The sequence below is a fragment of the Crassostrea angulata genome, chromosome 8 (assembly GCF_025612915.1).
Source record: "Crassostrea angulata isolate pt1a10 chromosome 8, ASM2561291v2, whole genome shotgun sequence".
In the NCBI taxonomy this organism is placed as follows: Eukaryota; Metazoa; Mollusca; class Bivalvia; order Ostreida; family Ostreidae; genus Magallana; species Magallana angulata.
Genome location: NC_069118.1, coordinates 31,714,402 through 31,739,419, shown reverse-complemented (window position 1 = coordinate 31,739,419; position 25,018 = coordinate 31,714,402). Strand labels below are relative to the sequence as shown.

The 25,018-nt window shown below is 30.0% G+C and overlaps 1 protein-coding gene across 1 annotated transcript; it reads left to right on the top strand.

Moving 5' to 3' along the window:
- Window positions 1–10,449: 10,449 nt before the first annotated feature.
- Window positions 10,450–22,751, top strand: LOC128160478 (cysteine-rich venom protein VAR11-like). The gene is made up of 8 exons (XM_052823809.1): window positions 10,450–10,585; window positions 10,706–10,927; window positions 11,032–11,132; window positions 11,225–11,310; window positions 19,329–19,361; window positions 20,844–20,945; window positions 22,056–22,178; window positions 22,495–22,751. The coding sequence occupies exons 1-8, from the start codon at window positions 10,496–10,498 to the stop codon at window positions 22,542–22,544; spliced, it is 807 nt and encodes a 268-aa protein (XP_052679769.1). The 5' UTR covers window positions 10,450–10,495; the 3' UTR covers window positions 22,545–22,751.
- The last annotated feature ends 2,267 nt before the right edge of the window (window positions 22,752–25,018 follow it).

Below are 25,018 nucleotides of genomic sequence, written 5' to 3'. Positions count from 1 at the left end.
TGGATTTTAAAAACTATTTTAACAATTTTTTTCTTTGTGTAACTTAAAATAATTTCATTTTTTAATTCAATGCAATGAAATAAAAAAATAAAAAATGTTTAATGTCAGTGGGTTTGGTGTACACGAAGTTGATGCATGCAGTATACCTGGATCTCCTTAATGTTTTGTATGCTATCCAGAAAATGAAATATGATATAAACTTATCGATAAATATATCCTAACTCTATTCACGCTGGCATCAGTCATTGAAGTTCACGACAGAGAAACTCCCACCCGGATTGTCTCTCTCCTATAATAGACTAGGACGTCTTGTAGTATGAAGAAAAGCATCACATTTTTATACAAAAACACTGGAGGTATGATCATGAAAGAATTATTCGGTAAGTTTTTGTTTCTTTTACATATATTTAAAAAAAAACCAAAAAGGTGGAAGGATTAAATCTTATTTCAGTGTTTAAAAGAATATGTGATTTATAACGAAGAGTAACTACTTTAAAAATCTTATCAATTAGTAAAACTTGTATGTGAAAAAAATAAATTTAAAATTATATTGTATAACAAATAGTTAATGGCATTGGTAGATATTCATACATATATATTTGCATTTCCATTGTTCTTTCCCACTGTAAGCCCATACGGAGGAGCTGCAATTATTTCTCTATAATCGCAATTGCTCTGTCAGTATACTATGACGTCATAAAGGTGTAACGTTATATATACTTTTCCATGACGTTATAGATTTAAACCACTATACGATACATCATGTGTTTTTCTCCAACTCGATTAAAATTGACGTATTTACATGTAATATTAAAACATGTTTTTGATAACATTTTAAAGGAATTACTGTTATAACATCATTGATTCTCTTACAAATCTATGTGAATTAAAAAGATACATTACAGTCTGAATGTTTACTTTTGATGTAATAGCTAAATGTCAAGGTCTAGGCTAATACAGGGTATTTGCGAGTGGTAAAATGCAAATATAAGTAATAAACAACGATTATTTAGTGAACATGGCGTTATGAATAGCAACTGCTCTGCTGGCATATTTTCCATGATGCGCTAGCGCGCATAATGGAATATGCCAACAGAGCAATTGCTATTCATAACGCCATGTTCACTAAATAACGTTGTTTATTTCTTAAATATTACAAAAATCATACTTAAGGGCAATTTCATAGAAGTCATTATTTAGAGCAACAGACATAGTATTAGGCTTGCAAGCAGTTAGTTTGCTTACTACACATAATCTTAATTGGCCGTTTCATTATCTATCTTGTCTCTAGTAAAAATGTAAGTTAGATTTTAGCTTAATAATCTAATCGCCGAACAAATATGAATATAACTGTAGGCTGTACATGTATGAGAAAATAGTTTCAATTGTAAATAGGCGCCAATATAATGCGAATATTCAATATAAGTTCTATAACTCCTTCCATTTGTATTATTGAATTTTTGTAATCAAATATGATTTAATTGGATTTAAGTTGGGTTTTTTTTTTATAATTCTCAAGAAATACATTAAATAATGCAACCCAAATGGTTGATATATATCAGAGACTGTTAAATCATGGGAAATTCAAGGGTAAATTCACATACATAAAAACCTTTAGATGGGTATATACTAGTGGTTATGTTATACCTGACTCAGATATTCAGATAATTATGCACTGAGGTCATATGATATTCTGACCGTCTTGTTTCTCAACAATGATAGTCTAACTGGCGAAAAAATATGATATTACATACCAATTATATCTAAGAGTATCGTTAGAATTTCATCGTATACCAAGTTAGTTGCAAAATTATAAAATAAGAATTATCGACTGTGTACTATCAAATAAACGTACATGAGCCGCATCAATGTAGCTCCACGGGTTAGTGTTAAAGTGTTTAGGAAAATATTTGAGGCATGTAAACCGATGAACCAGTAGTAAAATGTCTCAGGAATGTTTTTGTTTTAAGATGTTCACCGAATGTATTCCTAAATCAGTTAAATAATTTTTTTTGCGCAATAAATATACTGATTTTTTGTATTGACGGAAGAGTATCTTCACGGTCCGTCAACTAAAATTCCTCGTGAAGCTACAGTTCCGCAGCTAACACATGCATATGTCGTTACTTCTGAACTATCAGATTCCTTAGTTCTGCACATCAAAACCAAAACATTCATGCTTACAAATAAACTAAATTCGCAAGACATTAGTTTCGTCAATTTATCTTAAACTGTTTATATTTTCAATAATTTTTGTCCCAAAGGTATCCTTTGTAAACCAGATTTTACTTTTATGTCAGAAATCACGAATTAAAACGAATAAAAATTCATTCTTAATAAGAATGATTCACAAAATTAAGCGAAGTACCAATCTTAGTAGTTTTTAAAAACCAACTGGCTTATTCAATTCTAATCCACAGATAAAAAAAGAAATATTTCTGTTGATGAAAGATTAAAAATGGACTGGACCCTTAAAATACATTTATCATTACCTTTGATTGAATAAAATTAACAATTGACAAACATTTTCATCTAATTTTTTAATCATAATAAATTACTGAAAAATCATTCAATTCGTTGCTTATAAAAAACATATATTAACGGGAAAGTGGGTTTGATTGTTCATTCTTTCGCAATATTTAACATGCATTTCATGTGCAACAACCAGAAAACGTGACATACACGAGAAATAAAATTTGCCAGTTACAAGAAAGGTACAAAACTACCTTTAGGCTTTCTTTTAAAAGTTTCAATTTGTTGTATAATACAACGCATTTTATATATTATTTTATTAACACGGAAAACTGCATGAGAGAGCACGTCAATGAATGGGTAGCGGGCATGAATATAAACAGATATATGGCGACTCTGTATTATGTAACATTAGGTTTCTTCATCATGATTGTAATGTTTAGGCACGATTCTTGTAGTGTCGCAAAGGCAATTATTGCTATTTTTCTTGGAGCTTTTGACGCTGTTAAAAAGAAAGGTTAATATAAAATGACACGTGAAGCCTTGCACGAAAACAAAACAGAAAAAGAAAAAGTGACATAGAGAGAGAGAGAGAGAGAGAGAGAGAGAGAGAGAGAGAGAGAGAGAGAGAGAGTGTATGAGTATGTGAGAGAGAGAAGGAGGGCGAGAGCGAGAGAGGGACAACAATTATATACGTTGGAAAGGTGCAAATGGTAAAGTTATGTTGTACTGATAAACCCGATTGCTGTAATTGGACGCTAACCTTGTGATAATATAATGAGCAAACACTCACTGTATAGGTCTCATTAAATAAAGAAGCCAATTTAGTATTGATAAGCATATATTTTTGACCAAATGTAAAAGGATATTTTGGATTTGTCGACGGATCCCTAATGATAATTGTAGGTTTTTCATACCATCGTAAAAAGCATAATAAGTGTCCATTTTAAAGTTGGTCTCTTGGTGTCCTCTGCAATTAAGAATAAAATAATGACCAATTTTTCCAAGTGTCTTTGAGATCTCTTACAAAGAGACAATAAAAAATGAAATATGGAAAAAAAACAATAGAATTTCGCTAAAGATTAAACTACCAACCATATCTACTAGATTATACTATATATTGACTCTCTAGACTAGGTAACACAATTATATTGCCTCTCTGACTTTATATTGTTGGCTTAGAGAAAAACCAGCAGATGACAGGTGTTGTTATAATCTATTCAACCAATCACATATCCCATGGCTTTGATGCACAATGACATCATTCCGTCTTTTGATTAAAACAATGACAGAGAATCTAGCAACATATTTTTCAATTTAGGTTAAAAATGCAAAACCTACTTCGAACATTGGGTGCTAAAAAAAACCCAGAAACTACACAAATTTCTTAACGTTGTCTTTACATCCCATAAACTCCCCTCATCTTAAAATAGTGTTTAATTCTTTAATAGAATTTGTAACCTTTTTTTTCTTTTAACTTTTCATTTTTGTTTGCTAAATATACATTGTAGACATTTCTTATATAAGTTCCTGGCTTAATTTTGTATCCCCTTAATTATTTTCTCAAAAATTCCAAAATTTATTATGCTGGCACATCTTTTTTTTCTGTGATCCAGTCTCATAGTTTAAGTTAAAATTGATTTTTTTTATTTGTTTTAGAACCTGCACAAAAGTCACTTAAAATTTTCTTATCCTGGTTTTTACGGGTTTTTTTTACCTGTTTTGTTTTTGAAGCCATTAAAAGTCAATGTTCATGAAATGTTAATATTTTCCAGTGTCTTCGCCTGTGATAACACTACATATCGATTTTGTAATATATAACCCATTACTTCAAATGACGCCAAATTGAGACGCCAGCGGAGTTTGCTTGTTTATACATGTATGTTAATATTTAAACGTACGATGGCTTAAAATTATATAAATATAAGTAATAAGGAATCATTCTTTGAATATTGTGAGGTGTTAATTTCGGTCGTGGCGTGATCAAATTTATCATTAAGCCCTTCAGGCTTTAATGGATTTGATTCCGTATTTCAAACTGACATTTTGATGAGGATTTTACAGGTTTGCCTAAATATGTGCAATCGTAGATTTGTTTGAGAATTATTATTTATTTTTTTTACAATGCTTAATTATAATGTTGCCTTTTATTTTGCTTCTCTACCGAATTAATATGAAACACTTTTAAATATGATATGATTCATGTCGTAGGCAAAACCCATAAAAAAAACATAATAAGCAAAAAAAAAATCTAGCTGCAAACCATTTTTTAATTAATTCAGTAAAACGACATTTAAATTCCCTGTGAATTCACTCATGTGTTTCTTGCAATAACCTTTGAGCTCACCAAGAAAAAGTCGGGAGAGGGGTATGCAATTAGGCAAAGGTGTGCGGATTCAGGTCTTATATTTAGTCGCATACATGTATGGTCCTTACCTTACTAAACTTGCATAATGTTGCATCTTGGAATATTGAAGGACCAATCAGATATAAATAATTAATCTAAACAATAATTTTTTAGATGCAGAAGGAAGCTAAAGTTGTCTTGTGATGACTGTTTTAAAGTAAATTGTGTCTTTATTTCATAAATGTTTGATAAATTATGAATCGTGTTATCCATACCATATGCACCTAAAGGAGTTAGGCGCTTAATCTTAGACACCATGTTATGGATCCCTGAAGAGGACATTTCTCTAAAAGCAGGCTATAATTTTCGACACAAAAAGAAAATTGATTGTAATTTCTAAGTCATTTTTAATTCTGGTTTTATATTTACCAAATTTGGGTGGAGGATGAATTTTGTGATGCACATGACAGATTGGATGCGGAATATGTGATGCAGATCTTTATTTCAATTTTTGAGTTTGGAGAATTCACAAGATTGACCCTAAAAACTTTTCAAGTACATACTTTTCCTACCCAATTAAGACTTTTCTTGATTTTTTTTAAATATATATATATATAACATTAGGCTCGCTTTAATCACAAAGACTGATCTTGATTATCAAGGGTGAGTCTTTGTAATTTTGATTTTAAATGAAAAAAAAAGGTATGAAATGAAATTAATACCAAAACTATAAATTTATCCATCAAGACTTTTATTCACAGAGATTTCACAGTCTCGTTTGTGTTCTGTTGATCCGTACGCGCCTGGCAACGAGACGGGTTCTGACCCTACTGACTAAGTTACTTTTACGATGACATATCTCATTAAAACCTGCATGTTCATTTATATATATGATATATCTTTGATAACTATCCAAAAGTACATCATCGAACTATATTATTCAAAGAAAGAGATGATCTAAAGACTAGAATGTTTTCACATATGTGATCCTTGATTACATTTTGATGGATTTTTATTGATATTTTTCTTTTTTCTCTCGAAGAGTTGAAGAAAATGAGTAAATCATTTCTGAACATTCATCTTACTGCTCGCGGGCCCCATTTATTTGTTCAGGGGTCGCGGTGCAAACCTTAATTTTGACTATATCAAGGCATATATCATAATATCAATGTTAATAAAGCTTATCTTGAATGTTCAAATTCAAAGGCTTTTCTCAAATTATTTTTTTTTATTACGAGTTCATGCCAACGATGCTATAAAACTATCTATTTTCTATCATTTCCTATCATGATGCTTTTATCAACCATATCAAAGATTTCAAATGTATTTCTTTATTGATGATAAATTTTATCATGGAAGCTCCTTAGTGCTAGAAGTAGAACAATATGTCGGAATCTTTTGTCCTTAAAAGGGAGTAAAGAATTCAGGTAGTATGAAATACTTTAAGATATCAATGTAGATAAAAGTACACATTTAAATCAATAATTCATTGCTGTAAAAAATTGCAACATTACACTTAACTGTTCGCTTTTTGTTCTAAGAGATCAAGACTGTGTGAATAGAAAATAATCTAAGCTTTAAATATTTTTCAAAGAATTGTGATTTCGATGAATAATTCAAAGATTTGTGATTTTGATTACTTATATCACTGTTATGAACTATTTTTTTTTTCAAATTCTCTTATAGAAGTATATTAAAATCACAAAGCTGTGTAACAAAACAACTGTTATTGATATGATGTTTGGAGATAACTTATTTAGGTTGTGCCCGCTATCCGATCCACTTAATATGTTATTCATTGAAAAATAACCTATCAATATTCCTTATCGCATTTCAAAAACTCAACCAGCGATACTTAAAGTCTGTTTGGCTATTAGGAATATTTACATGAAGCATTTAAAACATTAAAACTTAGACCTTTTTGTAATCATTCGTCTTACATCTAATGCCGACACCCCATCCCGGCTATATTAGTATCAAACGTTGATAATGAAATGACAAGACATGGTTCACTTCATTTCTTTAAAAACAATGGATAATAAACAATTGTTATTTTATACTGTTTGTTTTAATTGTAAGCATAATTGTCAATGTAATAAAACATCAAAGCAGCCTTTTTACGCAATTAGTAGGATAAATTGTTTTTTAAAGATATTGTACATAGAATGCATTAACATTATTGGGCATCATTAGAGGTAACAGTCTCAATCTAATCCTGTTACTTGTGTGCTTTGTAAATTCAACTGATATATTAATTAAAAATAAATCTTTAACTTTTATGATATTTTTGCTTTATAAAATTCTACTAAAACAAAAACATACAACAAATCACTTTGATAAAGATTTTCAGGAAATAATATGTCTTTTGATCTCATTGTAAATGTTAGAGTGGAAAGTACTATATATGATATATAAGTCAAATTTGGCCCCCATAATTCGCTATTTTTAAAATGAATCAGGTACATTAAATTGTTGTGTTATTTTATAAAAGAGTTGATAGAAAATATGTTTTTCACCTATTTGTTTTTATTTATATGCACTCAATGGCAGTATATGACGTCAGAAGTGACGTTATTTTTATAATTCAATGAAAATCAGTCAAAAATGGACATTTTTCTTATCTTTTTTCGAATGGGAAATATAGAGCGACTCTTTGAACAAGAGCGAACTTTTTGTCACTTATAAGTATTGGAGAGATACATCTTTGGTGAAAATATTTTGTTTGTTCAAGCAGTCGCTTAATGTTTCCTTAAAGAAAAACTGTTTCAAAACAAGCCGTTTTATGCTTAAAATGAGAAAATGGCGGGAAAAGGTTAACTTTATGATGTCATATTTTTAAATTGTGGGCACTAAAATCAAAATGAAAATTATGAAAAAAATTCAAATGTTTATTTGTACAAATAAAACAAAGAATTACAGTAAAATGACAATGTTCATTTTAGGGGGCTATTTTGGGCTCAAACCATATATAGTCCTTTCAAAAAAATTTATTGAATAACAAGGGTGGTTGTGGAATTTTAACATGTTCAACTTACATATTTAAAAATTACCCGCAAATTTCAACACAATATATATATGAAACAGATATAAATCAGATATGGTGGGAGTAATAGTCAACCGTTACAGAACTGACCTTGTATTGAAAACTAGATGAAAGCTCTCATTTAGTTTTTCATCCAATCTGTCATTATATAAGCTGTCACAACAGACATACCTATATTAGTATATATAAACTTACGGTGAATAAAGGTCTAGTTGTAGGAAATGTTACGAATAGGTGAGTTTTAATTCGTTCAGTTATAACACGGTTGAGGTTAATAACTTCAGATGTCTTAGCTCTTAAACAATTAATTGTAAAGAGAATGATTGTTAAATTGATTACTGCAATAACTGCTTGGTAACGTCTACATAACTATTTAAATAAGATAGATTGCTTCGGGGACATGTCTATTATATTCGTATAAAATGTGAACGCAATTTATGGATCGTATTTTTTCTCACTTGAGCGAAAGGCATTTACTATAAAACAATGAAGTAACATCAATATTTTTTTTTAATTTTCTTTTAAATATATATTTTAACAGTAATCATTTAGGCTTAACAAGTTAAGGTAAACGCCTTTTCTCGAATGCCCTTTCTTTCGATTCCTGCATATTTTACATTAAATCAATAGAAACAAAACGTTACACTATTAATTTTCATTAGATAATTTTATTTTCATGCAATTTAACAAATTTTAGAGTCAGAAAAAAGAAATTTAATGCTTTGCATTCATTAAAGATCAGAACTTTTCATTTAGTTTGTATACTTTTTATAATTAGTAAGATTGTTTGATAAATTAAATACTGCATAATAGTGTTTATTTATACGAGGAAAATATATATATACAAGCTGTTCAGTTTGGGATGTTTGGTTTTTACGATATAAAATGTCATAATGAAGAAATTAATTTCATACTCTGTACATGACGTTTGTTGACCTGAATTTGAATTTCAATACGTTCATTTTAACTATAAAATTGGAAGAAATAGAAAGTATGTATGAATAGTAATTTAAGTGCATTACATCCATGATTTCAATGCTAAAGACTGACTTGAGAGTTACTATATAACTATTACAAAAGTCTGCGATAACACTTGATAAAAGAATAAGATAATGTCTTATAATTTGAATTTTGTTGTTGTTGCTTTATTTACAGACTACATTGTTCGGGTATTTTTATTTTCTTTTTCTTCTTTTTTTTTTTTTACGGAGAATTTGTTTCGATATTATTACAACAAAGTTAATTTTCTTACTCGTGTTTACAGTCGCCTAGTTGTTGCCTAGTTCGTACCAAACATATATATTTTATTTTGCAAAACATTCTTATAATATGAATTATGAAGGTTTGTTAGGCATTCATGTACGTGAAACATGGTATTGGCTTTATTTGAAAGTCATTAGATAATGCAAATAAACGTCAATAGCATATATATCCCAATTATCCTACTTTTTTTGCCATTGCAAAATCCTACAAAAGGCCTTATTAAAGATATTAACACCAAATACCGCGGATGTGTGAATTTAGCTTAAACCATCCATCGGCTTGTAAACAGACCAATGTTAAGATATATGTGAAATACACAATTTATCATGTAAATAAAATGGGATGCTCAATTATAATTAATTATTTTTTGAAAATGAGATAGTTTAAATTTTGATTTTTTTTATTTTGAAATTTCTTCGTTTGTTTTAAATAGTTTATCAGGTTTTTTAATAAGTGTACCCTTACAATTGATTATACACTTTTTTAATTTTCAAACTAGATTTTGGATCTTAGACCATTAATATTGTTTCATCAAATGACATTTTTTTTATAGATCTAATGTGTAATTATTTCCCCGTTAACACTTAACATTACGTATTTAACAAGTGTCTCAACTCTTACCGACGTTGGGTGCTGCTTGGTGTTTTCATATGTAGATATAGTTGCCTTAAGAACTTGGAAAAATTTGATAATTGTTAATAAGAACATTTAAGGGTAAATTTTTTTTAAAAATCCATCGATCCTATTTGTTATTTCAAAAAAAAAAATTTCATAGTTTTCGAAGAAAAAACTCCATGATAAACCCTTAAGAAAGAAAAAAAAACTATTTCAAGATTTATAACGTTGTTGATTAGCGTTTATTTATTCAAATAGTATTTATACTGCTAAAGAAAACTCGTACGTAGTTTAATACAGGTATTGCTTTGTAGTTCAAAATGCAAAAAAAAATCATCATGTCAACTACTATTACCGAACCTAAAAATCAAGTTTCATTCAGTAGATAAAATATAGATAATTATTTGACACTTAACATCCAACATCCACCTATTCAAATAGTATATCTCACTAATCAATGCATCAATATAATCTAAAGCAGGATTTGCCTTTGTCGTAGCTAACGACAACATGCGGAAACAGGACGAGAAAAGAACATCAACATCCTTTACTTTTATATGTGTGGCCCCAATTACCCTGTTTTTTTTTTAATTGTGTTAATCGATCATTTCTCTGCACCAAATAACCTATATTACCATCATGCTTTGATACTAGTTAAGTTTAATTTTCCAAGTTCATTAAAATTGTTGTTTTTATACTTTTCAGTTCTTTCAGCATTATTGTTACAAAATGTTATTTGCATCCAGCAAGAGGAAATGCAAAAGATTTTACGAGTGCACAATTCATTTAGAAGAAACTATGCAAAACGGGGTTTACAGAATGAAATAGCTAATATGAAGATATTAGTAAGTAGTTAATGCACATTATGAAAATGAATTTATGTCTTTCAATTTGTAAACATTCTTCGCCATATCCCGTCAACTTTTTACATGTAAAATTATATAAATTTTCGTTTTCTTTTTCAGGTTTGGGACAACATTTTAAGCCTTGAGGCAAAAGAAAAAGTCTCCTGCAGACAAACTTTTGATGAAAATTTGCATCATTTATCAGTTAAGCAAACAAATGTTGGATTAACTTTTAATGGAAACATAACAAAAGTCATTGGACATTGGTTGAGGGAAGGACAAAATTTCATTCCAGAATTTGAAATGTGTCTTGATTTTCACGCCTGCAAAAACTTTCTCACGGTAAGTGAATAATAATAAAATTTGAAATTCATTCACTTACTATGTATTCCAAATCATATAATAATATGTGCGAAATTTTATCCATATAAATATTACGTTTGTAGATAATAAATGCACAATTACGAAGAATAGGATGTGCATTTAAAAGGAACTGCGGCGAGAGTCAATCTAGATACGATGTTTTTATGTGCATATATGAGGGAAAGTATGCATTTTTCATTTGATGAATTCTTTTCTTTATTCAAAATAACTTTGTTGTGGTCTTTATGACAATCTTTTTGAATTCCAATATTACAGTCATGAAAAACAAAGGCTTTTTAGCAAAGGCCCAGTCTGCACACAATGCGAAGACGAAACTCCATTTTGCAATGATGGCCTTTGTGGTAAGTTATATTTATTGGTATCTTTATAATAATATTTACATACAGGTTTATTATGTATGATATTTATAATATTAAAATTGCAATATTGATTTGATAACGTTTAAGGTTTAATCACCAACTCTCAAAGCATATTGAAAGAAAGACAACTTCTGGAAATAATTTACTGAATTTTCTGATTTTTGTTCTGATTTCAACTTTTACGATACTATAGGACTTTAATCATCTCGTGTATTAATAGTCTTACGTAAATTACTAAGGCTTATCAATAAAACACTCACCTGGTTTGTCCCATTTTAAAACATGTCCCTTGAATATTTTCTTTTTCACTACAACTGAACTTGATCATTTAAAAGAGACTTAGTTCGTTTGTTCTAACAAGTTTTCCCCCCAAAAAGTTTTTGTGTGCAAATAATTATACATTAGCTTTGTGATTTTTAATTGCAGAAACGATATCTTAACATGGAAGATTCTCTTGCATCTCTAATGACCTTTAATGTCAAGAAAATGTCGAACGTAATGCAAATTTTGGCATTGAACATGCCTGTTTTAACTATCGCCGTCGGATTTCTTAAATGTTAATCCACATTCTTCAATGTAAAGGTCATAATCTTCAAAAATATTCATTAACTAGAGCAAAGCTCGTTGCAAAGCAACGAGTGGGTCTTCCGTTAATGTCAGAAGTAAAGCTGGAAGTTCCTGTAAGAAGCAGAGCTCTTAAACCAATAACAAGAGTAATAAAAAGAAAAAGATGAAAAAAATCGAATTATTCCTGGTACGACTTAACAAAATACGAATGATTTTAAGTACGAATTAACAAAAACCTTTTTGATTTTAAGAACGACTTAACAAAAAAAATCCGAATGTGTTTAAGTACGACTTAACAATTATTTTTTGTACGAGTTAACTTTACGATTAACATTATGCTATTTTTTAAACCAAGGACGCGGAATCAAAATTTCCGGAAAAATCAATTTTTAAACCCCGATATCTCTGTAATGCATCGTCCGATTTTAAAACGGCTTTCAGTGTTAGATTCAGCTAAATAAGCTCTACAAAACAAATATTCATTTTTGATTTGATCAGAAAATTCATATTTTCGAAAAATTTGTTTCACTTCCGGTTTCGACCAGAAGTGACAGATTTTTATTTCGAGCCTTATTACAGAGGTAAATCGACCAAATCATAACCATTGAAAATTTCAAGCCTCTATCTAAAAGCATTTTTGAAAAACGCCGCGGACAAAATTACTTTTTGAAAATTTTAAAAATGACGTTACGTCAAAACGGAAGTGAAGCTGTCAAGAAAACTTTAACATCTTTGAGGGATTATAGTTACACATTATCTCTGAAAGTTTCATTAAAATCGGTTGGAAACTTTTTGAGTTATAAAGCCGAGAAGGAGTCAGAAAAAAAAAGAAAAAGTATAATAACTAGAGCAAAGCTCGTTGCAAAGCAACGAGTGGGTCTTCCGTTAATGTCGGAAGTAAAGCTGGAAGTTCCTGTAAGAAGCAGAGCTCTTAAACCAATAACAAGAGTAACTAAAATGAAAAGATAAAAAAATCGAATTATTCCTGGTACGACTTAACAAAATAAGAATGATTTTAAGTACGACTTAACAAACACCTTTCCGATTTCAAGAACAACTGAACAAAAAAAATCCGAATTGTTCAAGTACGACTTAACAATTATTTTTGGTACGAGTTACTATTACTTTGAACATTACGCTATTTTTTAAACCAAGGACGCGGAATCAAAATTTCCGGAAAAATCAAATTTCAAACCCCGATATCTCTGTAATGCATCGTCCGATTTTAAAACGGCTTTCAGTGTTTGATTCAGCTAATTAAGCTCTACAAACCACATATTCATTTTTCATTTGATCAGAAAATTCATTTTTTCGAAAAATTTGTTTCACTTCCGGTTTCGACCGGAAGTGACAGATTTTTATTTCCAGCCTTATTACAGAGGTAAATCGACCAAATCATCACCATTGAAATTTTCAAGCCTCTATCTTAAAGCGTTTATGAGAAAAGTCCGGGACAAAATGACTTTTTGAAATTTTTAAAAATGACGTCACGTCAAAACGGGGGTGACGTTCTTTTTAAAACTTTGACATTTTTGAGGGACGCCATTTTGCAAACATCTCTGAAAATTTCATCAAAATCGGTTAAAAACTTTTTGAGTTATGAAGCAAAAAAGGAGTCAGAAGAAAAGAAAAAGAATAATAATAATAATAATAAAAAGAAACAATAGAATAACAAGAGGGTCTTCCGTTGGAAACGGAAGACCCTAATAATAACTAGAGCAAAGCTCGTTGCAAAGCAACGAGTGGGTCTTCCGTTAATGTCGGAAGTAAAGCTGGAAGTTCCTGTAAGAAGCAGAGCTCTTAAACCAATAACAAGAGTACCTTAAATAAAAACATGAAAAAATCGAATTATTCCTGGTACGACTTAACAAAAACCGAATAATTTTACGTACGACTTAACAAAAACCTTTCCGATTTCAAGAACGACTTAACAAAAAAAAATCCGAATGTGTTACAGTACGACTTAACAATTAATTTTTAGGTACAAGTTAATTTAACCAAGAACTTGATACTAGTTTCTTAACCAAAAACGCGGAATCAAAATTTCCGGAAAAATCATTTTTTGAACTCGTATATCTCTGTAATGCATAGTCCGATTTTAAAACGACTTTCAGTGTTAGATTCAGCTTAATAAGCTCTATAAAACACATATTCATTTTTGATTTGATCAGAAAATTTATTTTTTCGAAAAATTTGATTCCCTTCCGGTTTCGACCGGAAGTGACAGATTTTCATTTCCAGCCTTATTACAGAGGTAAATCGATTAAATCATAACCATTGAAAATTTCAAGCCTCTATCTTAAAGCATTTTTGAGAAACGCCGCGGACAAAATGACTTTTTGAAAATTTTAAAAATGACGTAACGTAAAAACGGAAGTGATGTTTTCAAAGAAACTTCACAAACTTTGAGGTATTATAGTTGCACACAACCTCTGAAAATTTCATCAAAATCAGTTGTAAACTTTTTGAGTTATAAAGCCGAAAAGGAGTCAGAAAAAAAAATAAAAAGAATAATAATAATAATAGAAAGAAACCGAAGAATAACAAGAGGGTCTTCCGTTGAAAACGGAAGACCCTAAAAAGAAACCGAAGAATAACAAGAGGGTCTTCCGTTGAAAACGGAAGACCCTAATAAAGTAAGTTCTTAACTGTTAAAAGCATTAATACATATATAGCGACCTATTTATGTTAATAATGCCAAGGCCTTATTAGTTGATGGCTTGTTATAAAAACGGTGTTAATTCATTCACTTAAAGTGGGTTTGTATATATTTTTTACAAATAAAATTAATAGTCATGTCGGAAAAACCGAGTTAAAGAAAACTATGGCCCAATAAAATAATCAATAATGTTGTGTATTTTTCAAAATAGTTGAGCCTCAAGGAAAATTCCTAATTTTAAAAAACACCATATAATTCCGTTTAGTTATAATCTAATCATGTACGTTATACTGGATATATTTAGATACAAAATAAGTTCTTGTTACAAAAAAAATTGAACTTCCTTGGTGAATTAAATTATTTTTTAAACACGAACTGTCGTATCACTTTTGAATCTTACAAAAACTTACACCATGAACAGCATTTCTTTTCTTTATATGTTAAACAATTCCTTTGGGTTTGTGAACTTTCTTTAAGTCCCGAACCTAAAATATTACATCTTGTCAATTTGTGCGACGTCTTTGGTGGAGTAATATTGAACCGCAAATTCAAATAAACGTAATATTTTAACGCGTATTCTGAAAGAAATGTTATTTATGCAAACTCTAGTACTTTCAAACTGCATGAATATTTATTAATTAATTACGACGATTTATTCAAATTTTAGATAAAAATAAAGGAAAAAATAATAAGTTTGCTTTAGGTGCAGGAACATTATGACGTGAAACATATATTTTTATTTACTTTAAATCACGAGCATATCTATTTTCATAGTCATTTTTAAACCATTTTCAATTTGAATACATTTTATTTTTTCTCAAATCAAAATACGCCTGTCGATAAAAATTAGGGTTTGAAAACATATTATTATTGTGTTTACATACACATACGACTCATTCTCCTTTCATCATACGTATAGATATTTAGTTTAAACATATAATGCATTACATAGTTTGAAAAAAGTTTTTTTTTATTTCAATATTCTTGTGCAATGGAATAAACATCATAAACATCATTTATTTACCACGAACCATTAAGATTAAAGGAACACAGTTTGAATAAAAATGACACATGATTTTGAAACGGCATAAACGTTTAAATTGACCACAAAATGACAGAAGGTGTTGGCTTTATGGTTTAAAAATTTTTAATTGTTAAATGCACAGTATCTTCCAAGCTGAGTGGAAATTGTTAGAGTTAGGGTTCTTCGCACTGAGAATCTTGTTTCATATCACCGTGTGGAAACTAATCAATAGCAAAATCAGAAGTTCAAGCAGACGTTTTTTTTTTATTTAACCCGAATCTATTTGTACTCGTTTTGGTCTTTTTTAAATACTAAAAACTAAACACGTTACATATACTCTGTTACATATTGCATTGAATATTGAATAAAAGATTCAATACTGCTTGACAAAAATAGAAATAGACATGTAGATGACAAACTTAGAATTATTGATTGACCTGCAGCCTACATTCCAAACAAGGAAGATTAATCTTTTACTGTCTTTTAAAGCAGACATTGTCTTCATTTATTATCATTTTTATTTAGGAACAATATCCAGCATTGTGTGTGATGAAATCAAATTTTACTTGGCCTGCACAACACAAAATATTGTTAACATTGACATGACAGTGCATGTTGCACTAAGCTGTAATTTAACTTTAACAATTTGAACTCCTTGTGTTAAGGTATTTGCAATTCACATGTTGGTGTTGAATTACATGACTAGCGTTTTTATTTCAAAATAAGAATGGACGAAGATATCATGGCTCTTCTAATAGTTTTCAATTTAAGTCATTAATGATTTTACATATACTCATAATTACATTTAAATGTTTATTGTCCCCCGCCGCAACGCGGAGCGGGGACATAGAAATGCCGGGCGTCCGTCCGTGTGTCCGTGGGTCCGTGTGTCCGTGGGTCCGTGGGTCCGTGTGTCCGTGCGTCCGTGTCTCCGTGCGTCCGTCCGTCACACTGTTTTGTAAGAGCTCTCATGCCTACAAATTTTGACGGATTTTCATTAAATTTATACCAAATGTTTATACCACTATTACCTTGGTCAAGTTCGAAAATTAGCATTGGTCGATACTTTTTGTTGGAGTTATGGGACTTTGACCACAATAACGACTCCGTTTTATCCCAAAATTGACCTTGTAAGCGCTCTCATGCCTACAAATTTTGACGGATTTTCAATAGATTATACCAAATGTTTATACCACTAATACCTTGGTCAAATTTGAAAATCAGCATTGGTCTATCCTTTTTGTTGGAGTTATGGGACTTTGACCACAATAATGACTCTGTTTTATCCCAAAATTGACCTTGTAAGCGCTCTCATGCCTACAAATTTTGACGGATTTTCATTAGATTAATACCAAATGTTTATACCACTAATACCTTGGTCAAGTTCCTAAATCAGCCTTGGTCGATAGACTCGATACTAGTATACTGCTTGACCGGCGGGGGACCCAGGAATTCTATTCTTGTTTAATAGGTCGTTGTATTAATATCAGTACAGTAGTTAAATTTATATTAAGATTTAATGTCAGTTGTTAATTCATGTTTTTGTATCAATATACAAAGGCAGATTTAGCTAATGGATTTTAATGAGATTTAATGTTAAGATATTTGATTTTTATCTTCGTTTTAAAAGTCAAAGTTTTTTTTTGAATTTTGTTATTATTTAAACAGTTTTCTTTATTTGCAATCATTTGTTCTGAAAAGAAAGAAAAAAACATCTGATAAGTGTTAAGTGATTAAGTACCAATTACCCATCTATCAAAATAAACCAAAACAAAGTTTAACTTTAAGAGTGTGTTATTGACCACAACTTATATATTTGACTCATTTTATATTTTTCAAAAGTAAAACTGTGTTTTTACATGAACAATACTTTTCTATTGATTTTATTTGTCTGTGAACAAATTAAGAAACATGTTTGTTTTATCATAAAACTTTATGAAATCAATAAAACAAAGAAAAGGTTGTTCATTTCGATACATTTACGAATTTTATGAATATTTTATGGCAAAGCATTGACACATTTCGTTCATAAAGGGTTAAGGTTTAAAAAATGATATTGCTCTCTCTCATAGTCAAGACCATAAATCCTTTAACTGCAAAGGTTGCTAAAATGATAGAGTGCACCAAAGCACACTTATGAGATAGGGAATATTTATTTCGATTAAACTTAGTTTGTGCAATGTGATTCATTGGTTCAATACTGTAAGCTTTATAAACTCGTAGGATGGCACATCAAATAATGATTATATTTTTTATCCATATAATTCAGTGCACTTTAAAAGACTGAGAAAAAATGAAATAAAAAAATCTCTCCAATCTTCTTGTCGGCAACCAAATTATATTTTAGATGAATATAGGATTGTAATCCTTTAGACAAATTTTTCAGACTTCGCTTAAATCACAAAAAGAAATAAACCCTGCAGATGCAGACAGATAATCACATATATTTCGACGATTATGGAACCTTTGAGAAACAGTAATGTCGAAGGCGTGATTGAAATTCAAGAACTTGGATAAAGTTTATAATGTTCCAAAGAATTAACGAAACGGTGCAGAAAGGGTTCAGTTATCATAAAACCTACACTCCTTTTTTCTGTTCCAATGGAAACAGGGGCTTAATATATATATATATATATATATATATATATATATATATATATATATATATATATATATATATATATATATATATATATATATATATATATATATCGCTACTTTCATATATCATCCCCATATTAATGAGTTATTGTTTAATTTGATTTGTAATTCTATTTACGTTTATCGATTTGCAGCTGATGATAAAGGTGGTTCAATAGCGTTACCCTACCATTGCAGCTACTCTTGAACAGATCAAACTTCTTATGGAACTCCTCGCAGTGACAGAAAAATGTTGATTGTTACTAAACCTTGTCTGCCAATTTGTTAGGATAACGGTTTTATAGTTAATTTCCCTTAAAACAACAGCATATGCCTATCATTGAAAAGAACTTCAATATAATTTAAAACAATTCATAACAAATATTTATGGAACCATATTATTTTTTTCGTGCATTTTCGAAAATTTTTTTTTTGCTACAGTTGAATTCAGAAAATTAACTCCAAGGAAAAACAGCCTTGCATAATTGCAACACGCGTTCGTCCAATTTGACAGCTTGAAACATTAAATATTTACTCAAGTTCTGCGAGTTTCAATGATCAAGATTGCATCTTAAGATGAAATTAAAAATAATGATTTAATTTTGTCAAAGTATGCTTCTTCAATTAAGAAACTAATGAAACTCTTGATTTAAAACCCCAGAACTTATTATATAATGAATAGGGACAGAGGATCAATTATAATTTTTTTAGGGGGGGGGTGGGGGATTAGGTTTTAATATAAGTGACATATTTTAACTGTTGCTGTTTTTACTCTTGGAAGTGATCCAATTGATCTCTATGAAATTAGCATCTGCAACAATTTGTAAACAAGGGAAAAATACAAACCTTTGCATCACAAGAGTACTCTTACAAGAAATAAAGTCAATCCTTTAATGCCGACGATGGTTTTCAATTTAAATGAATTCTGTTTGAAATTGATTTCATTGAAATAAAGGGATACAATGTTTTTGTGCAGTGCTTTATACATTAAACGACACAAGACAATTATTCTGGTGATAAGGAGTCAAACGCCTTTGGTTTGATTCATTTGTGGTATATCGGGTTTATTGTCAACGGTTATGTAAAATGATTTTGTTTGATTTTTTACAGATTCGTGCAAAGAAGAAAATCCTGCCAATTGTGGTAAATTTATTTTACTTATTTAATGTTGAGTATCCGTAATGTTTCAGTGATTTTCACCGCCTCCATTATCAAGCACATCACAAGATCTAAATTCAAAATTTTGACCTGCTGTTCCAAAAATTTTTGAAATGTAGCTACATCAAGGTGACACAATTTTTCATTAAGATTTTTCGTTATACAGTTCCGATCAGACCCAACCTAACACCAGAGTTGACCTGCACTAAATCTCGGGTGTTACTTTAAGTGTTTTCTTAGGGTAAACTCAGGGTACGATTTTTAAAAAAATTGTGTCTAATCAGGGTTTCTTTGGGTCCACTCGGGGTTACTTTGTGTTTATTTGGGGTTTTCATTTGGGGTCCACTTTTGCACTTTAACCAGTTCCATCTTTTATCTAACTATCCTACTGCCTGTAACTCCTGTTCCTTGAACAATCCAAATACACATGTAGTGTCTTCCTTCACGGGTTTACTTCTGATCGGGGTTTACTCTGGGTCCATTCTAGTAAACCCAGAGAAAGTCCTAGACTATCCCAATTTTTTTTTTTTGAGGGGGGGGGGGGGTTACTTTCTGTTTAGTTTTGTCTGATCGGTACTGAACATACTGTAATTTATCAACTGCTAAATTGTAAGGAATTCATTTGTTAACAGTCAACATTTGGAGACCATTCATAACTATGTAGTTTTAGTTTGGAAATATTTTCTCTAAACAGAAAGCAGCAGAAAAAAAATTTATTACATAAACTTTCTGTAGAAAAAAATTGATTATCTTTTTTATTTTGTGTCCAGCTTTACGTTTTTTTCCGACATTATTTCAGTTTTTATTTAAACTAAGATTTCCTATAAAATTCTGTTAGTTTTAAACTTCAATGAATTTAAAAAAAATAATAGAAAAATTACCAAACGATATATCTCCTGAAAAGATCTTCAGCCAATAGAATTTATTATAGAAGCGATGTGCTAATGTGACAATTAACTATTTCTGTGAATCATTCTTTGAAAGAAACACACTATTACATGTACTTACATTCGTTACCAAGCACGGGTCGATATAACTATACTGTATTGTGATATACATTCATTGCGTACAATTCACCGATGTTGACAAGGCATTGCTTCCGCACAAAGATGACGATGGATCGATTGCTACTCAGCTGATCAAAGAAAACATCGGTATAGGAGATCTTGAATAAAATGAAACAAAAATTATACATTTACTGACTACTCAAGATTAAGGGTATCATTAGAAATATCAATTTAGTTGACACCAAAAATAAAAGCTCTACATTGCTTTTCTTTTATTAACTTATACATTGTGTTACTTTCATGTTTTGAAAACAATCGGTTTAGAGGCACATGTATATGACTAGGCATTCACGTATTACTCGTTATATAGCTTTACGGAATATGCCAACCAGGAAATGAGGTGTATGTAGTCTTTCCCAAAGAAATATGTTTGTTTACAAAGTGAACATTTTTTATTTAGACTGCAGGAAAACTTGCGAGAAGCCCGGAATTGGTACAGGGGTCCTTGATAATACAACCTGCACTTGCCAATGTTTGTATGGGAAAGGTCCAAATTGCGATGGTGAGATTTGATATTTTTTGTCACTATAGAACATTAAGATTTTGAATGTATATCTCCATTTCAATTTTTTTTATAACACTTTCTGTTATCTGAATCTCTGATTGTTTTCGATTTAATTGGGTTTTTTTTCTCAACCAGAGTCTTCTAATTCGACATGAAGTATCTTTTCGTTACTTATAGGGGGTTGTTATTGTTCATTTATTCATTTGTTGAATCTACAGTTATTTTAGTTCACAAAAGAAGGACTTTTGTACTTTTGAATGCTAATTGCAACATTAAAAAATCCCATTGACAATTATTTTCCGTCTGAAAAAAATATTCACCGTATTTTAAAACATAAATAGAACTGCATTTAACACGTTGATTATATCTTATTCCTCTTTTGTTTGCCCTAGGTGTACTGAATCTATAATGACAGTATTTAGAAAACCCACGTGGCTAATGAAGAGCTATTGACATTCTAAAAACTTTCCTGTTATTGAAGTTTCACAGCGTTCTTGGTGATAAATCAGCAATCTAATATCGCATTCTTTGTTTCATTACAGCTCCTTTATAATCAGTCTCATTTCATTTTTATTGTTTATATTCTTTCACTGTGTTGTACGGAATAATTAAATCATAGATTTTTATCACTTTTCTGCACGTAAAAAACATTTTTTCCATGATGTCATCCACTTGTTCTCTCTGATTTAGTTCCTGGCGCATAACACAAAATATCATATGTTTTTTTACAAGTTAAAGTATTTGCATGTCTGATTCATATCAACACAGAAGCCTTAGGAATTGTATGATATTAGTTTTTAGTCTATTTACTGAATTAAACATGATTTAAATACATATTATAAGAAACATTGTGGCAGTTATTTCCTTTGAAATGCCTTATGGGAATAAAATGTTTTTAAATGGAAAAATTCATGTAGAAAGAAGGGGGGAGATAATTGGTAAATCTAGCCCTGTCATGGTTAAAATACAAAAACTCAAAAAGGTGTCAAATATGCAGATAAAAGATAAGTTGACACTCAATTTTTTTTCTACCTAACCTTTACAAAATAATTAAGTTATTTAAATATTTTTCCTTATCATATCGGTGGGTTTTTCTATGATCTTCAGAGGACTGTGTGAACCCAAAGATGTACGAGAATTGGGACTTTTGTGAGTTGGTCACTCAAGAGGATTGCATGTCCGAGGACCAATTGATTCTCAAAGAGTACTGCCCGGCAACATGTGACTGTAGTAAGTATAAAAAATATCCATTTAAGTGAACACTTCATAAGCCTTCTGCATACAAGGATTATACATACGTGTCTTATATCGAGATAGTTTTAATTATTGATAATTATTGTATTTATGGAGCAATAGTATTCTATGGATTTGATATAATCGTGTTCTTTTCCACCCCTTATGAATACAAGAAACAAAAGCCTTTTGAAGTGAAAGATTACACCTACGCAGAACTTCCTTTGTCAATTAGCTTTTCAATTGCACCTTTAATTCATTTAGCTGATAAATCATAAGTGGCAAAATAAAATAATTTTTATTATTTTTTCAGCCCGTCATCCCCTTGCAGAAATGCAAAGTCACGAACAGCTTGAAAATTAAGGATAAGATTAGCATTGTACATAGCTTTGATTAAATTCATTGAACTATAAAACTACTAATGTCTTCTTTGGAATTCAAGAGACACCAAAAGGAATGCGTGGGATTTTTATTGTGCGGGCACATTGTGCGAGACTAACATTACGTGACACATACTCAGTATCGACGGTCTTTGTCTTTTTATGTAAACTTGTTCAATTAAATATTTTCTTGGAAATTTGTGTTTTGTTTTTATGACTGAGAGCGACAAAGCAAAGTTTAAAAATTGAAAACATTTAGGAGAGCATGAGTGTATTTTTAAAACAGACACTAATATGGTAAACCTTTAGTTTCGTATTAAAATGCTGATTAATTTTTTTGAAAAGATACGTCATCACAATACCACAATTTACATAACATATTAGATAAAAATACATATCTACTGGGATTAATATTGAACATTTCTTTTATTAAATGGATTTTGTGAACAAAATGTCTTCACAAATTACCACCCAAATGACATTGATAACCGAAGATTTACCTTAAATCGAATCGCATTGATCATTTTTTAAAAATTTGAACCAGTTTTATAATTTTCACTATATAAAACAGTTTTAGCGGATAAAAAATAATAATCTTAGGCCGACAATTTTCCACAGTATAGTACATGTATCGATGTATTCTTATTTGTCAACTTATTTATTGATCGTTAAATTTCTTTACAGTAAAAAAATCAATATATCATCCTTATATATAATATCTCTTCATTAAGTTGCCTTCAATTTGTGGGCATAGAAAACTATTTAAATCAACCAACTGAAATACTTAACAGAAAAATGTAGTCATCAAACTAAAACAAAAAAATGATAATTGTCTGAGATTTTACTAAAATGCAAGTATGTCCTTATATCCTAGTTAATATACCTCTCCTCCCAAACGCTTTTGACGAATTAGAAATAACACAACAATCTGTTTTGAAATTCTGACTCTCTGGGAAAAAAACCCAAATCACTCTGACTTATTTGGTGACATTTTATCCTTCTTGGGGAAAATAAAGGAAGATAACAATCATCTGATGACAAAAAAGAATTAAAGCGTTAATAGTCAGATATTTCAAATTTCTGTCAGTCATGATGTCAAACTACGGCGCCATTTTTTTTCCTGACGCACAAAAATAGAACACAAGGTATAGTGATTGTCTGCTTTGATTCCAATACACAATATATTCAAAGATTCTAACTTAACCTTTTTGTTCTTATTTATTCAAAACAAATGCATGAGGTCATCTTTATTTGTTGATCTTTCTGAACTTTTCGAGTGTTTAACATCAACTTCACAAAATTCATTTCTAATCGCCCTCTTATTTATCATTTTTATTTTGAGTTTCCTAAGCTATAGCTACTTTTCATTTACTAGACTTTGACCTTAAATTAGATCTCGTAAAGGATTCTAAAGTGTTGATGGTAAAACCAATATGACGTAATTATAGATTTTAGATTTTAAAGATTTAAAGTTATTATGCAGAAAAAATAATAAACTCTTGATATCTGATATAAAACCAGGGGGGGGGGGGGGGGAAGTAATGCTGATGCATATGTGCATTTGACGTTATTTCAAATCATTTTAAAGAGGTGATCAAAAGCATGTTTTTGAGAGAATGCAGGCATTATGGAACCTTTATATAGATATATATATATATATATATATATATATATATATATATATATATATATATATATATATATATATATATATATATATATATATATATATATATATATATAATTGGTCAGAAAAATAAACAAAACTTTGAGATTTGTTACTTATTTCCTTCAGATCTTATAGGAAATGACAATTTTTATTGTTTTTTTTCCAAAAAAATTAAGGTATGATACATCATATTAAAACAATTTTGAAGCATCGTTGAAAGAATTTTTATCTTGAATTTTATCAATATATTGGCACCTATTATTTACTAAATCTTTACCTTCAAGCATGGTAAAGATTTTGGTGAAATTTTATTTTTTATGTTCATTGTTTACAATGCTTTAAAAATGCATTAACATGGTAAACTTGATTTTAAGCGTCACTCGTAGAGTTTTAAGATACAGATCATACAATACTTTGTTATTTAAACATCACTCGTGCCATGTTGTTGGTAACATTAGTTCAATGCTTGAAAAATTCTTTTTAAAGCTTATTTTTCTGTCTGGCAGTTTGTTACGACCAGAGTTCCTGACGTTTGTCATTTTCAATGTTGGTCTAAACCTAGAATTTTCCTTTCAACATTCAAAATGCAAACAAAACAAAACCCAAGATTTCTTTGCATAACCAAAAAATTGTAGGTTCTACCTTTATAAATCGACGACTGACACTAAACTTTTGGCTGACTATTATAAATGTCTTACTAACGCATTGTAAAAACATTAAAAACGAAAACATACATCTAAATCACATTCGTAACTATGGTAAGACTTTGGTTCTTAAGATATACACCA